Source organism: Eupeodes corollae, chromosome 1 (genome assembly GCF_945859685.1).
Source record: "Eupeodes corollae chromosome 1, idEupCoro1.1, whole genome shotgun sequence".
Taxonomy (NCBI): domain Eukaryota; kingdom Metazoa; phylum Arthropoda; class Insecta; order Diptera; family Syrphidae; genus Eupeodes; species Eupeodes corollae.
In genome coordinates this window covers 301,590,939-301,604,799 of record NC_079147.1, presented here as the reverse complement: position 1 = coordinate 301,604,799, position 13,861 = coordinate 301,590,939, and the positions used below count along the sequence as shown (strand labels likewise).

General features: G+C 35.8%; 1 protein-coding gene across 1 annotated transcript; it reads left to right on the top strand.

Moving 5' to 3' along the window:
* The first annotated feature begins 6,167 nt into the window (after nucleotides 1–6,167).
* Nucleotides 6,168–12,213, top strand: LOC129941883 (toll-like receptor 6). Its single transcript, XM_056050648.1, has one exon. It carries the CDS (start codon nucleotides 7,127–7,129, stop codon nucleotides 11,471–11,473), a length of 4,347 nt encoding a protein of 1,448 aa, XP_055906623.1. The 5' UTR covers nucleotides 6,168–7,126; the 3' UTR covers nucleotides 11,474–12,213.
* The last annotated feature ends 1,648 nt before the right edge of the window (nucleotides 12,214–13,861 follow it).

Sequence of the window (13,861 nt, the reverse complement as noted above, 5' to 3'; positions counted from 1 at the left end):
AGCATGTCTTTATTTATATATATATGCATGTTTGTATGTCAGGAAAAAAAAGGAAACAACACGAAAACAAAGTCAAAGTTTTAATTGTTGTTTCATAATTTTCTATTTTTTGTTGTTGTTGTTGTTGTATTCTCTGCCTTTATTCTCTTCTCATTCTTCCTTTGATTGTTCCGTTAATGGTTTTATATTGTTATAAATTCTTGTGTCTTATTGTTCTTCTTCCTTCTAAATAAAAAAAGGACTTATATAGGTAAAAGTTAATAGAAATCATTTTGATTTTATGTTGTTTTTGTTGTTGTATGTGGTTTTTAGTGGAACAATAAATTTCTATGATTATTTTTTGATAATATTTATGAGTATCTATGTATATGAATACATAAACTTAGTTATAAATTTTTGCCTCTATGCATATACATTATACAAAGATGGAATCATGTCAATCATATTTTATGTTGTTTAGTTGTATAAAAAACAATTAATCATTTGTAGGGGTTGATGTATAGCGCGAGGGTCGATCAATATAAATTTTTGGTATAACAAAGAAACTGTTACGGTGTTGATTTCTATTGAGTTTATAGGTACACAATTTTTCCGGGAATATAGACTTCCATAGGGATTTTACCCAAATCTTCTAAGATGACGCTGAATATAAGATTTATAGAAGTTATAAAGGGATAGTTGTATGATATGATGTCGAAATTTAATTTAAAGTAGAGTTTCATTGTCTGATCTTTATAGAATGTAGACAGCTTAAGAAACAACTGAGGTTATATACATACATAACCATTGTCACATATAAAATTATAAATTATTCAAATAATAAAAAAGTAAAAGCAAGAATTTGTCTGGGTTTTATTCAGCAATTGATTAATTTAATTTAAATGTTTTATCTCCATAGGGGGCTTTGGATCCCCATCCATTGTATTCTACGGTTGTATTTATCTTTTGGAATCTTCAACAATTTACCCTTCCTAGCTTAGGCAGTATCACTTTATAAACATTTATTTTTCATTTGTCACCACCTTTCGCCCGTACAAAAAATCTTAGGGTGCTTTTGAGCCCATTTTAAGAACAAATTTAAATAAAAAGCCAAAATGAGAAGTATTTATTGAGAAATAAGATAATTTAAGCTCAAAATAGTACAACTTATAAGGGGTTTTAAATGTCTTGTAGAAATGTAATGTAAATATTAACAACATTCTTAGACAAAAACTCTAATATCTTTTATACCAATCATGGTGAACATTTTTGAATCTCCCAGCTAATAGAAGAAAGAAGACTAATTCAGAACGATCAGTTTGCATTTAAAACTAAGCATTCAAAGAAAGACTCGTGAAACCTTTGATAAGCTACGTAAGCTTTTCATCTGTCCTACTCCTCAAGTCTCGTTCCGAGAGGATGGAAAACTACAATTGTCCATCCCATCCCAAAAAAGGCGAATCTTTCTCACCCTCTAATTACCGACCGATTGCACTTACGTCCCTTCTTTCCAAGGTCATGGAAACGCTGATTAATTATCACCTCAAGAAATATCTTGAAGATCGAAAGTTCTTAATGACCGGCAGTATGGCTTTCGTTGCAAAAAATCCACTGGCGATCTCATAGTTTATCTCACTTTACATCGCTTTGGAGAAAGTAAGATTACAATTGTTAGGGTTTAGCATCAGGCTCTCTTATCGAAAATGCGTGCTTTCGGTTTTCATGAATCCCTGCTTCATTGGATTGGAAAATACCTTTTGGATCGTTCAATACAAGTAGTATTGGATGAATTCAAGTCAGAGAACCATAAAATAAATGCCGGTGTGCCCCAGGGCTCTGTTCTATCTCTAACACTCTTTCTCATTTTTATTAATGATCTTCTGTCTGCATTTCTGCAACATCTAATCCAATACATTGTTTCGCTGACGATAGTACTCTTAGCTTTTCATATTCGTTTTCAGACTCACATCCCTCTTAAGCTCATTAAATTCCGACCTAAACAGCATTGTTCAAAAACGCAATGCCGTCTTTTATCGTTAAAGCGAGATATACCCTCGAGCCCAACTTCGGCCGTACTATTAAATACAGAGATTCGTTCTTTAGCCGTACTATGCGAATGTGGAATGCCTTGCAATGACATTCCTAGTCATTAAAATATTCAGGAATTTAAACCCTATCTCCTTTTCCTAGTGCTCACACTGTGCCTCTGCATAATAAGTTTAGTAATATCGCCTTGAGTGTGTGCTTATTATAAAAAAAAGGTTTGGCACTTGGGACTTGAGAACAAAATGTGTAGGGAAATGAACTGGCCTTTAAATCGTACGGTACGACAGAAATTACTCAGAACTTAAGAAAATTGAAGCTAGTGTACCACAAGGGAGTTTCTTAGGACCAAAACTTTTTTCTTTGATATACAAGGGGTATTCCAGTATACATATATAAATGCTATCATGGACACCTTTCTGCTGATAATACTACAATATTGGGGCGTATATAAAACTGTTACAAAGGCTACACACAAATTACTAACCCAAGTCGAAAAAGTAAGTGATTGGTTACAAAATTTTCTTATCAAACTAAACAAAGCACTATAAAAACCTTTGAAAAATATAAAATTTTCAAACAAAAGCAGTAAACAATGTTCCACTTTCTATAAATGCTGCAGAAGTACCTTAGTCCAATATTTCCAATAAGTACCTTGGAATGGCTTTGGATACAAATAAAGTTAGGTGGCGCAACACTCCGTTAAGAACTAGGCACTCGTGACTTATAACTCTCAACCATTCCTGTGTGCGAGTAATGTTGTCGGGAACTGAGCGGACCTACAGTTTCAAGCCAAATCCGAACGGTTTTTTTGAGAAAGCACTTTTTCATGACAAGAGTTACTCTTGAAGTTGGAGGATTTTTCAATTCCCCACAAGAGTTAGTACTAGTGAAATAAAACTATAGATGGCACAGGCAGGGATCGAACCCAATATCTCTGGAATGACAGTCGATCGCACTTACCATCATGCTACGGGTACAATCACTTGAGGATTGTAATTACCTACTCCAAATACGGCAGCTTTGACGCATCCATTCAAGAAAATTGATCTTCATCGCTAAACAAAATTGGTGTTTTAAGTTTTTTGGACGGAACTATTTAATTTACACAAATAAGAAGCTTTGTTCAGGTGTCCGTCTATCCATTAATGTTGGAATGTCCAACAAGTTTAAAATAAATCACTTGACAGCTAGCCGAATATAGTGTTGCTAACTTAAAGTTCTATACCTCTAAAGAAAAACACCCATTATATGAAAAGATGTTTGGTTTTATAGCTCAGAATGCCAAATTAAAATGCGAAAGGATCTAAAATTACAGTGAATAGATATTGAGCTATGCCGAATGATATTTTGTCTTCAAAAATGTATCAGTAATAAACATAAACGACAAGTCGGTGTAACTTGTCATATAGCTCCCAAAACATACAAATAGAACCATTTTCAAAAATAACGTGAGCGCTCTGTTTCAATACTTTAAATTATATTTGTAAAATGTTCCTCAAAAGGAGTTGCTAATGTTTAATTTCAATTTTTTCGCCAAGTGAATTGGAAAACTCTTAGTTAAGTTCTCCAACAATCCTTTTAAGCAATACAATTAGATGACTTGTTATTTTTTGATAGTTTTAAGGTAATGACTATTTGGCGTACGGATTGCATAATTTTTTGACAGTCCCCATCTAATTTTTTTACATATCGATTTTAACATATTCGAATGTGTTCTGGCTTAGAGTTCCTAAAATTGTTTACCATTATCTGAAAAATCTTGTATCCTGCATCTCTTGAGTTAAAAACAAATTCAAATTATATCATTTTGTTGGGCGGTAACGCTGACCAGACTTTTTTATTTTTAAAGCGTTAATTTTTAAATGTTTGCTTCTGATCAATTCTTCTTTTAAAGGACATTCAAATGGCATGAACAAGCCTTGAAATCAAAGCTCATCTTTCATTCAATCTTCCTCCAAAATCCTTTTCTAAAAAGCTTAAGGATAAATTATTTAAATTCTAATTCCTTGATTTTTGCTTCCACTTTTGTTTGTTTCGCTGAGAAGCTCGTTCAATTCTAAATACCGTTAAACTCAATTTGTCTCATATCACCTATTCAACCTGCAAATCATTTGTCAATATTTCTTTATTCAACCGAACCATTAATTAAATTTCATATACAAAAATATATATATTCACGTTGAATTTCTATAAAGGAATTTCTTTCTTTTTTTTCCTACACCACCTCCAGCATAGGTTACCACACATACACATATAGAGTCATATTGAATGTCTAAACTGCTTCCAATTTTTCATTTCCAATATTCATCAAGATAAAGTGATTTTTTTCTATCAAGCACTCAATTAAGGATTTTTCTTCTTTTTATATGTGTTGTTGTGTGACAGTAAAAATACATCCACTCTACCATAGTCACAAGGATCGTCAGGTTGTATGAAGGTAGGTACCATTTTTATATTTTGCACATATCACCGTGTGCAAAGTTGCTATACCTATACCTACGACGACGACGACGACAACAACTAACCTAACCTACAACTGTACACGTTACGTACTCTATCAAGATACACCACCATCCACATCACCTACGTGATCCTTGTGATATTTGATATCAAAATCAATTGAATGACATGAGTGTGGTGAATGTTTTCAAAGTTGCCACAATGAATGACAGATGATTGAGAAATGAGAAGAATCCTTGGGTTAATTTTGTATCGCAACCATTTGATGGTAACATGATGACACTCCTTTTGCTGATGGCTATATAGATACCTACCAAATCCTCGTATGTGTGGGGCTGTACCTTTATTTTGATATGTTTCCAAAGGATTAAGGTGGGATATTTTTGAGAAAACAATAATTGTTCTCAACGACATTTAGGTTTTATATTATAATTTTCAAAAATTGGTAACATGACACTTTTTGAATCCTTTAGAAGCATTTTCATCTTTTCTTCGTTTATTTTATTTCTTTTCTTTAATTTATTAAAATTGTATCGAAAATGGTGTCCCTTGACCCGTGAACTTTTAATTAAATTGATTTTTTGAATAAATTAGTTAGGTAGAGCCAATTATTCAAGAAAAAGCTTACTCAGTTCTATTATAACCTATACCATCATCAATGCTAAATTATACCGGCAGTCGATTTTACTCTTCACAATCAAGTCCTCTATAGGTTTTGGTTTGCCTATAATGACGACGACGTTCAATTGCGACTGATAATGACTGGGATTAAATCAATTTCAAAGCTTCTCCTAGACAAAGTTACCATAGCTTTAACGTCAGCTAACTTTTTCAAATTATCGTTATATATTTTCTTTGGCCAAACAATTTGTAAATAAATTTGTATAGGTTAGGTATACCGTCAGCTACCAACCCCTCTCTCTCTCCCCCACCCCCCTCCATCGCTTTCCTTATTAATTTAAGCAAAAATTTGCTCTCGTTCGTCCTCGTGCTCGTTCTTCTCTCATCATAGCTCAATCTAAATAATACTTTCCAATTTCCCAAACAATAAATCCCTTTATTGCCTTACGTTTAAAATAAATCACCCGAACACCATGACATCAAGTAAGTTAAAATTTAATTACCACTCAGTATCCCTATCGACCCACTCACTCACTTACTGTGCTCTGGACTACTTTAAAATATCCTTTTTTCGTACATATACGAGGACGAGGACATATATACCTATAGGCATGTATGTACATTGTGCAAAAAGGATACTCTTTCTTTCTCTTACACGCACAATACAATACGAATACTGCACGAATACCGTTCTCACCAAAAAGATTCCATTTCCATTTTCCCTTTTTCAAATGATTTTTCTCCCAGCTGATCAGCAGCAGCCAGCAGCATCACCATCATTGTCGTCCTAGTCATCATCAGTGAGAAAATATTTTGTAACAATACAAAAACACATTCTAAAAGGACATCCTGCTGCGAGCGAAAAGGAATTTCGAATTTAAAAAAAATACCTCCTGCCGAGAGAGTAAAATTCATAGAATTCATGAAATTCACCACACTTTGGATACAAATTTTCAAAATTCCCTCAAAAAGTACGCAAGAAAGAAGGAAAAAAAGAGCGAAACAAAATTCCTCAACATAGAACGACGAACGAACTACGAAAATAGAGATGGGAGAGTTTTGAAAAAATCCCAAAAACCCAACTAGAAAAGGCAAAACGAAAAAACTACCACTCTCTTTCCTACAATCTCCCATCATCCCGATTCAAATACTCTATAAAAGCCATCTCGTATGCTCTTTCTAATTCAGTCTCAGCTACAATACGAACCAAGCAAGGACATACACTGCTATCTGCGCGTACGGTTAAATAACGGATAAAAATTATTATTTTCCACCACCCAAAGATACACAGTGAAAAGAAAAAAAAAAACAATATATCCTTCCACAAAATTTCCATGTGAATCCTCTCATCGTCGTTTTTGAAATTTTTATTTTTTGATTTTATTTTTTCAAGATTGGATTTACGTTTTGCTAAGCCAGAAAAATAAAATAAACGTGTTGTGACTGTGAAGTGTTCCTATTTCAAAATTGAAAAATAAAAAAAAAAATATTAAATAGAAAGAAAATATATTAAAGTGAAAAACATCCTTGCTGATATTGAAAAAAGTCCTTAAAGAGAAAATTTTTAAAGCAAGGAAGTGAAACGAAATAGGAAAGAAAATAATACCAAAAAAAAAATAAAACCAAAACGAAAAAGCATATTCGGACTGCGCGAACTCACGCACAATTTTTTTCTTTTTCATTCTGTCTTCTCGTAATTTGGTGGTATCCTTTGGTCCTTTCTTCTCGTTTTTTGTGCTTCTGTATTTTTCTGTTAAATTTATTTAAATTAAACGAGAAAACCCAAAAAAATCGAACAAAAACCTCAAACCCAGTGATTTAGGGCGATTTCGCTTAAAAAATGTGTAGTTTTTCGCTAAGTCATTAAAACTTGTTGAAATTCGCGTCGAAGACCGGTTTAAAAACTATGGATACGTGCAAAAAACTCTGATTAACAAATTACAATAATAAAAAAAAATAAAAATTGTGTTATAACGGTTAATTGGATATAATAAAGCTCAGCGAAAAAAAAAAATCAAAAATGGAATTTACAAATAATTTCATGCTTTTGATTCTGCTGACTGTCTTGACTGCCTCAGCAGATCAACAACAACAACAATACGCTGCCAATCAGAAAATGATGGTAGACAACACGCAACAACAGCATCTTAATTCAGCTCTGGATGGAGATGCATCCGGTGGTACACAATCCCGTTACGATGCACCCGATGATTGTCATTTTGGCTTGGCTGAGCCAGGAGTTTCCGATGATATTGCATTGACGTGCAATTTGCGGACGGTAAATAGTGAATTCGATACGACGAATTTTAGTGTCATTCCATCGGAGAATACAGTTGCATTGCATGTGCTGTGTAATGATGAAATCATGGCCCGTAGCTCTTTGGAACCGCGCTCGTTCGTCCATTTGACTCGGCTAAGGGAGCTTTCAATTGAGTTTTGCAAGATTGCGAAATTTAATCGTGAAGTCCTCGAAGGGTTGTCTGATCTGAGGAATTTAACAATTAGAACGCATAACATTAACTGGCCAACGTTAAATTTCGACATCGAGTCGGAGGCTTTTGGGCCAACAAAGAATCTCGAACGACTTGATCTGAGCCAAAATAACATATGGTCTTTGCCAGAGAATCTGTTTTGCCATTTAAATGGCCTGGCATCTCTGAATATGAGCGAAAATCGACTTCAGGATGTCAATGAATTGGGCTTTAGAGAACGCTCCAAAGACATCGAGCTTGTCTCAAGCACAGCAAGCAGCCAGGAATCAGCAACTACCGCCAAGAAACCACCATCGATTCCATGCTCGCTTGATTTGGAAATTCTGGACGTTTCCTTCAATCACTTCGTGCTACTGCCTGCCAATGGGTTCGGAAATCTTCGGAGGCTGAAATTCTTGCAAGTGAATAATAACGAAATTTCGATGGTCGCCGATAAGGCCTTGAGTGGTCTGAAGAATTTGCAAGTTTTGAATTTGAGTTCAAATAAAATCGTGGCACTGCCTTCGGAGCTTTTCTCCGAGCAATCTCAGTCAATTCAGGAGGTTTATCTCCAAAATAATTCAATAAGTGTGCTTTCACCGAAGTTGTTCTCAAATTTGGATCAGCTTCAAGCTCTGGATTTGTCTTTTAATCAAATTACTTCCACCTGGATTGATAGAGCTACTTTTACCGGTCTAATTCGTTTGGTCCTCCTTAACTTGTCCCATAATAAACTAACAAAGCTTGAACCCGAAATATTTGGGGACCTCTACACTCTCCAAATCTTGAATCTTCGACACAACCAGCTGGAGAACATCGCTGCCGACACCTTCGCTCCAATGAATAACCTGCACACACTCCTGCTGTCACACAATAAGCTTAAGTATCTCGATGCTTATGCACTGAACGGTCTGTACGTCCTCTCGTTACTGTCTCTCGACAATAACGCTTTGATTGGAGTACATCCTGAGGCTTTCCGCAACTGCAGCTCTCTGCAGGATCTAAACTTGAATGGAAACCAGCTTAAGACAGTTCCTTTAGCTCTTAGAAACATGAGACTTTTGAGAACCGTTGACTTGGGCGAAAATATGATAAGCCAATTGGAAGAGACTGCATTCAAAGGTCTGGGCAACCTTTATGGACTTCGTTTGATCGGCAACTACCTTGAGAATATCACAATGAATTCCTTTAAGGATCTACCAAGCCTGCAAATCCTGAACTTGGCAAGAAATCGAATCCAAGTAATTGAGCCCGGTGCATTTGAAATGACATCAAGCATTCAAGCCATTCGTCTAGATGGAAATGATTTAACCGAAATCAATGGACTCTTTAGCAATATGCCATCACTACTATGGCTCAACATCTCCGACAACCATCTGGAGCATTTTGACTATGCTCACGTGCCAAGTACCTTGCAATGGCTGGATCTTCATAAAAACCGACTTTCTGAGCTCTCGAATCGCTTCAACTTGGATTCCCAAATTCGACTACAAACTCTCGACGCAAGTTTCAACCAACTCATCAGAGTCACACCCAGCTCGATTCCAAATAGCATAGAACTTCTGTTCCTAAACGATAACTTGATCGGCTCCATTGAACCACACTCTTTCCTGCACAAAACCAATCTAACACGAGTTGACCTGTATGCCAATCAGGTTACAACTCTGGATGTGAAGAGCTTGAGGATACTGCCTATTCCCGATAATCGACCTCTACCCGAGTTTTACATCGGGGGAAATCCTTTCCTCTGTGATTGCAACATCGACTGGCTGCAAAAAATTAACCACATGACTTCCAGACAATATCCACGAATCATGGACCTGGAAACTATCTACTGCAAGCTCCTGCACACTCGAGAACGAGCATACATTCCCTTAATGGAGGCGGAAGCCAAGCATTTCTTGTGCACTTACAAAAACCACTGCTTTGCAGTGTGCCACTGCTGCGCTTCGGAATCGTGTGACTGTGAGATGACTTGCCCCAGCAATTGTACATGCTTCCACGACCAAACCTGGTCCACAAACATTGTTGAGTGCTCTGGAGCAGGATACACTGAAATGCCAAAGAAAGTTCCCATGGACACCACCGAGCTCTACATTGACGGCAGCCACTTCCCCGAACTTGCTCCACACACATTCGTCGGTAGAAAGAATCTCATCGTTCTCTACGTCAACAACTCCAATGTCCAGCTCATGCACAACACAACTTTCGTCGGGCTGAAAAAGCTAACCATCCTCCATCTGGAAGAAAACCACATGGTAAGCCTAGTTGGGGACGAGTTCTCCATGCTGGAGAGTCTCCGAGAACTCTATCTCCACAACAATAAACTTGCCTTCATCGGAAATGGAACCTTCCAGGGCTTGAGAAAGCTCGAAGTTCTTCGCCTCGATGGAAATCGTTTGATCCACTTTGAAGTTTGGCAACTTGCCCATAGTCCATATCTCGTCGAAATCAGCCTTGCTGACAATCCCTGGTCATGTGAGTGCAGCTACCTCAGCAAATTCAGAGCCTACCTTGGTCAGTCTTCCGAGAAAATCGTCGATGCCAATCGCGTTGCCTGTGTCTACAACAATCTCACAAGCATCCTAAGAGAGAAAAACGGAACCAAGTGCACGTTACGAGATGACCTCGGTGCATACGTCAGATCCAGTGAAATCGAGAATCTTCTGCCTCTTCTCCTCGCAGCCACCTGTGCTTTTGTCGGATTTTTCGGCCTCATCATGGGCCTATTCTGCTATCGCCATGAACTGAAAATGTGGGCCCATTCCAACTGCTTCTTTACAATGTGCTACCGGTCTCCTGCCTTCATTGACAACTTCGTCGAAAACAAAGACCATCGCTTGTGCGACGCCTACTTTGCCTACAGTCTACAAGACGAGCACTTCGTAAGCCAGATTCTTGCCCACGCCCTCGAGGCAGACATTGGATACCGACTCAACTTGCATTACCGCGACACAAACTTGAATGCCTACATTGCCGATGCCATCTTGGAGGCCGCAGAAGGCTCTAAAATGGTCGTCCTGGTGCTCTCGAAGAACTTCCTCTACAACGAATGGTCAAGGTTCGAGTACAAAAGTGCCTTCCATGAGATGGTCAAGAGAAGGAAGCGCCTGGTCTTCATCCTCTATGGTGATCTGCCTCAGCGCGACATCGACATGGACATGAGACACTATCTCCGCACCAGTACCTGCATCGAATGGGACGACAAGAAATTCTGGCAGAAACTTCGCATGGCGCTTCCCCATCTGCCTCGCGGAGGCAACAAACGCCACTGTTCCGGGCCACCTCCTTCGGCGGTGAACATCTATGCCACCGCACACGACTACGGAGTCGGAACTCTGCCAAGGCCAGCGGCCCCAGAATGTCCTAAACGCTTCGGCGATTGCAACAACTATGCCACCATCAACGACTGCAGCAGAACATACCCTGCGGCGACGGGACCTCCTTGCAAATTCAATTCCATGAACGAGAAAGGCCACGACAGACAGCACGAGTACGCAGTGCCTTCTCACTACTCCTCAGCCCCATCTCCCGGTGAGTACGAACGTGAAAAGAATTGCGAATGCGGCAAGAAAACCGGCTCCTCCTCATCACCGCAATCCGGCACAACGGCGACTGTGAATTCAGCTGCTGGCAGCATAAATGCCAGCTTCTCAACGAACTTCACTAATCCTCCGCCTCCTTCGGTTACGGGCGGCTCCAACAATGCCACCAACACATTCCACAGTTTCAACTGCAAGAAAACATGCAGTTGTAGTGCCAATGGTGGCACCCTACGACAGCAGCATCCCTCATCAGCGACTCATTCCAATCTCTACGAGTCCAATTTATCCTTGAACGACATCAGCAACAGTCTGGATAGTCGGCCGGCTTCCACCAAGGACATCTGGGCGTAAGGAAAATTATATTTATACTAAAAAAATTTAAATTTTCTTGTATTTTTTAACAAAAAACAAACAAAAACAACAAAAAAAAATCCAATTGAATATAAAATTATTAACGAAACCACAACAGACTGAACGAAAACTATAGTTAATTTATTTTTAATTTAATTTATTATAATTTTTTAAGTTTAATTTTTTTTTTATAAATATTTATGTGTACAGAAATATGTATTTTCAATTTTCGTCCTTCGTAGACCGTTCGTCAACGCGACCACTACCACGACGACGTCACTCATAGTATATCCTTTTTTCAATCCTCTTTTGTGTTCGTCATCAAGCAACACGGCAAAAAGCATCGCAAATTGATCCGGGATTCAATTTAAATTATCCTTTGTTGTGTTTTTTTGTCTATATAAATATTAAACCGCTCTGGTCTGTCTTTTCCTCTCATTCATTCCCACAGCCTCTGTTATCCTTTGTCAGTCCGCGAAAACATTTGCCATCTCATTTCCATTGAACAAAAGGCATTGTGGTGGTGCAGCGCTCGCATAGCCAGCACAATCCTGAAAAATGCCAATGCGTATATATTTTTATATATCAAGATATCAATAGTGCAATCAATTCGCAATTATCCTTTTCGACACGAAAAAAAACATAAATAAATATGATAATAACAGTTCCGTTTGGTTACGCTTTTCCTGCTTTAGCAAGGATTTTACTGGCACACACAAAAAGAAAAAACACACTTAATTCACATTTCATCTCGCTCGCAGTATATTCACGGTGCCTTCTTGTTTAAAAAAAAATAAAAATATAAACTCATACATCAACATCAAAAAAAGGATACATTTATCAATTCTCACATTACAAGGGCAGGTCCTTTTCTGCCTGTCTGCCCATACCTGCACCTAAACACATCAAAAAATATTAATCATTATTATTATCATCTCACTCACTCACTGACATCTTATTGTGTATGTAAAAGTAAAACTAAAGAAAAAGAACACATCAAAGGATCAAGGATACAGAATACAAAATAGAAGAGAACAATTTATTTAAACTATAGAAATCGCCAATAACGTACACACTAAACAAAAACAAAATAAAAACTTATATTCAACTATTTCCATTAATATTAATTCTTACTACTAACTAAATTTATAAATAAAACAAAAGCAAAAATTATAAAACAAATGAGAAAAAATTATGGAAGAATGAACGAATTTATTAATTTAATAACAAAACAAAATTAAACACAAAAGACAGAAATTCTAACTATAAAAATTTAAATTAAACAAAATAAAAACAACACAAAACTACTTTATACTTGTAAAATAATTTAAAACTTTATATAAATAAATAAATAAATAAAAAAATTGTATTATAAAATAAAATATTGCATTTAAATAAAATAAAAAATATTCGATGAAAAACGAAAGAAAACAACAAAACTAAATAAAAATAAAAATAAAAACAACATTACTCGTATTCCAATTTATTACTCTCAAAAAAGAATGATATGGTATTTTGAGTGAAGAAAACCAATAGAGATATTAAACACAAAAAACAACAACAAAAGAATATAAACAAAAGGTTCCACAAATTAAATAATTATTATTTTTTTTTCTCTGTACCAATATTTCTTTTCTATTTTTGTATCATATAATTTGTATAAAGTTTTGTATATTTTATTTTTAAAATAAAATTATTGTTCAGATATTTATTATTTTTGTTGTATAAAAAAATTATTATAAATTAATAAAAAAAAATATATATATAAATAAATTAAAACAAAAAAAAGAATAGGATTAAGTTTTTATTTTTCATTATTATTGTAAATTGTTCTTATTTTGTAAATATTAATTATATTATTATTATTACTGTACTTTATAAGAATAGCATTAGAAAACAAAAACAGCAAACAAATGAGAAAAAGTTACCTAATATAAATTTAAAAGAAAAAGGATGAAAATAAAATGATAAAAATTATAAAATATTTAAATTTTGATTTTTTTTTAATTCTTTCTCAAAATTGAGATTGACTTGGAGAATAATAATATTGAAGTTGGGGATTTTGAAATTTTGGGAAGTCGTTTTTCTAATAAGAGAGATAAAAATACACCAAAGGACTTTTTCGCTGAAATTCGAATTTCATGGAGTTGATGAAGTTAAATACAACATTCAAGGATATGGTGATTTTAATGGGTAACACAATATTCATATTGTGTCTAATTGGAAATGAAAGGGCTAGAACGACGCGACGTAACAAAACAGCTTCCGACAAGAATATCAAACTAAACGAAATATAATAAACGTTTCGAATGATATATTTTAGGTTTTTGTTTTTTAATAGTTTTTTTTGCAGCATATTTTGTTTTATTTTGAAACAAAGTAAAATCC

What these genes read in the sequence shown, in the direction of transcription:
- LOC129941883 (XM_056050648.1), top strand. Translation starts at nt 7,127, where the DNA reads ATGGAATTTACAAATAATTTCATGCTTTTGATTCTGCTGACTGTCTTG.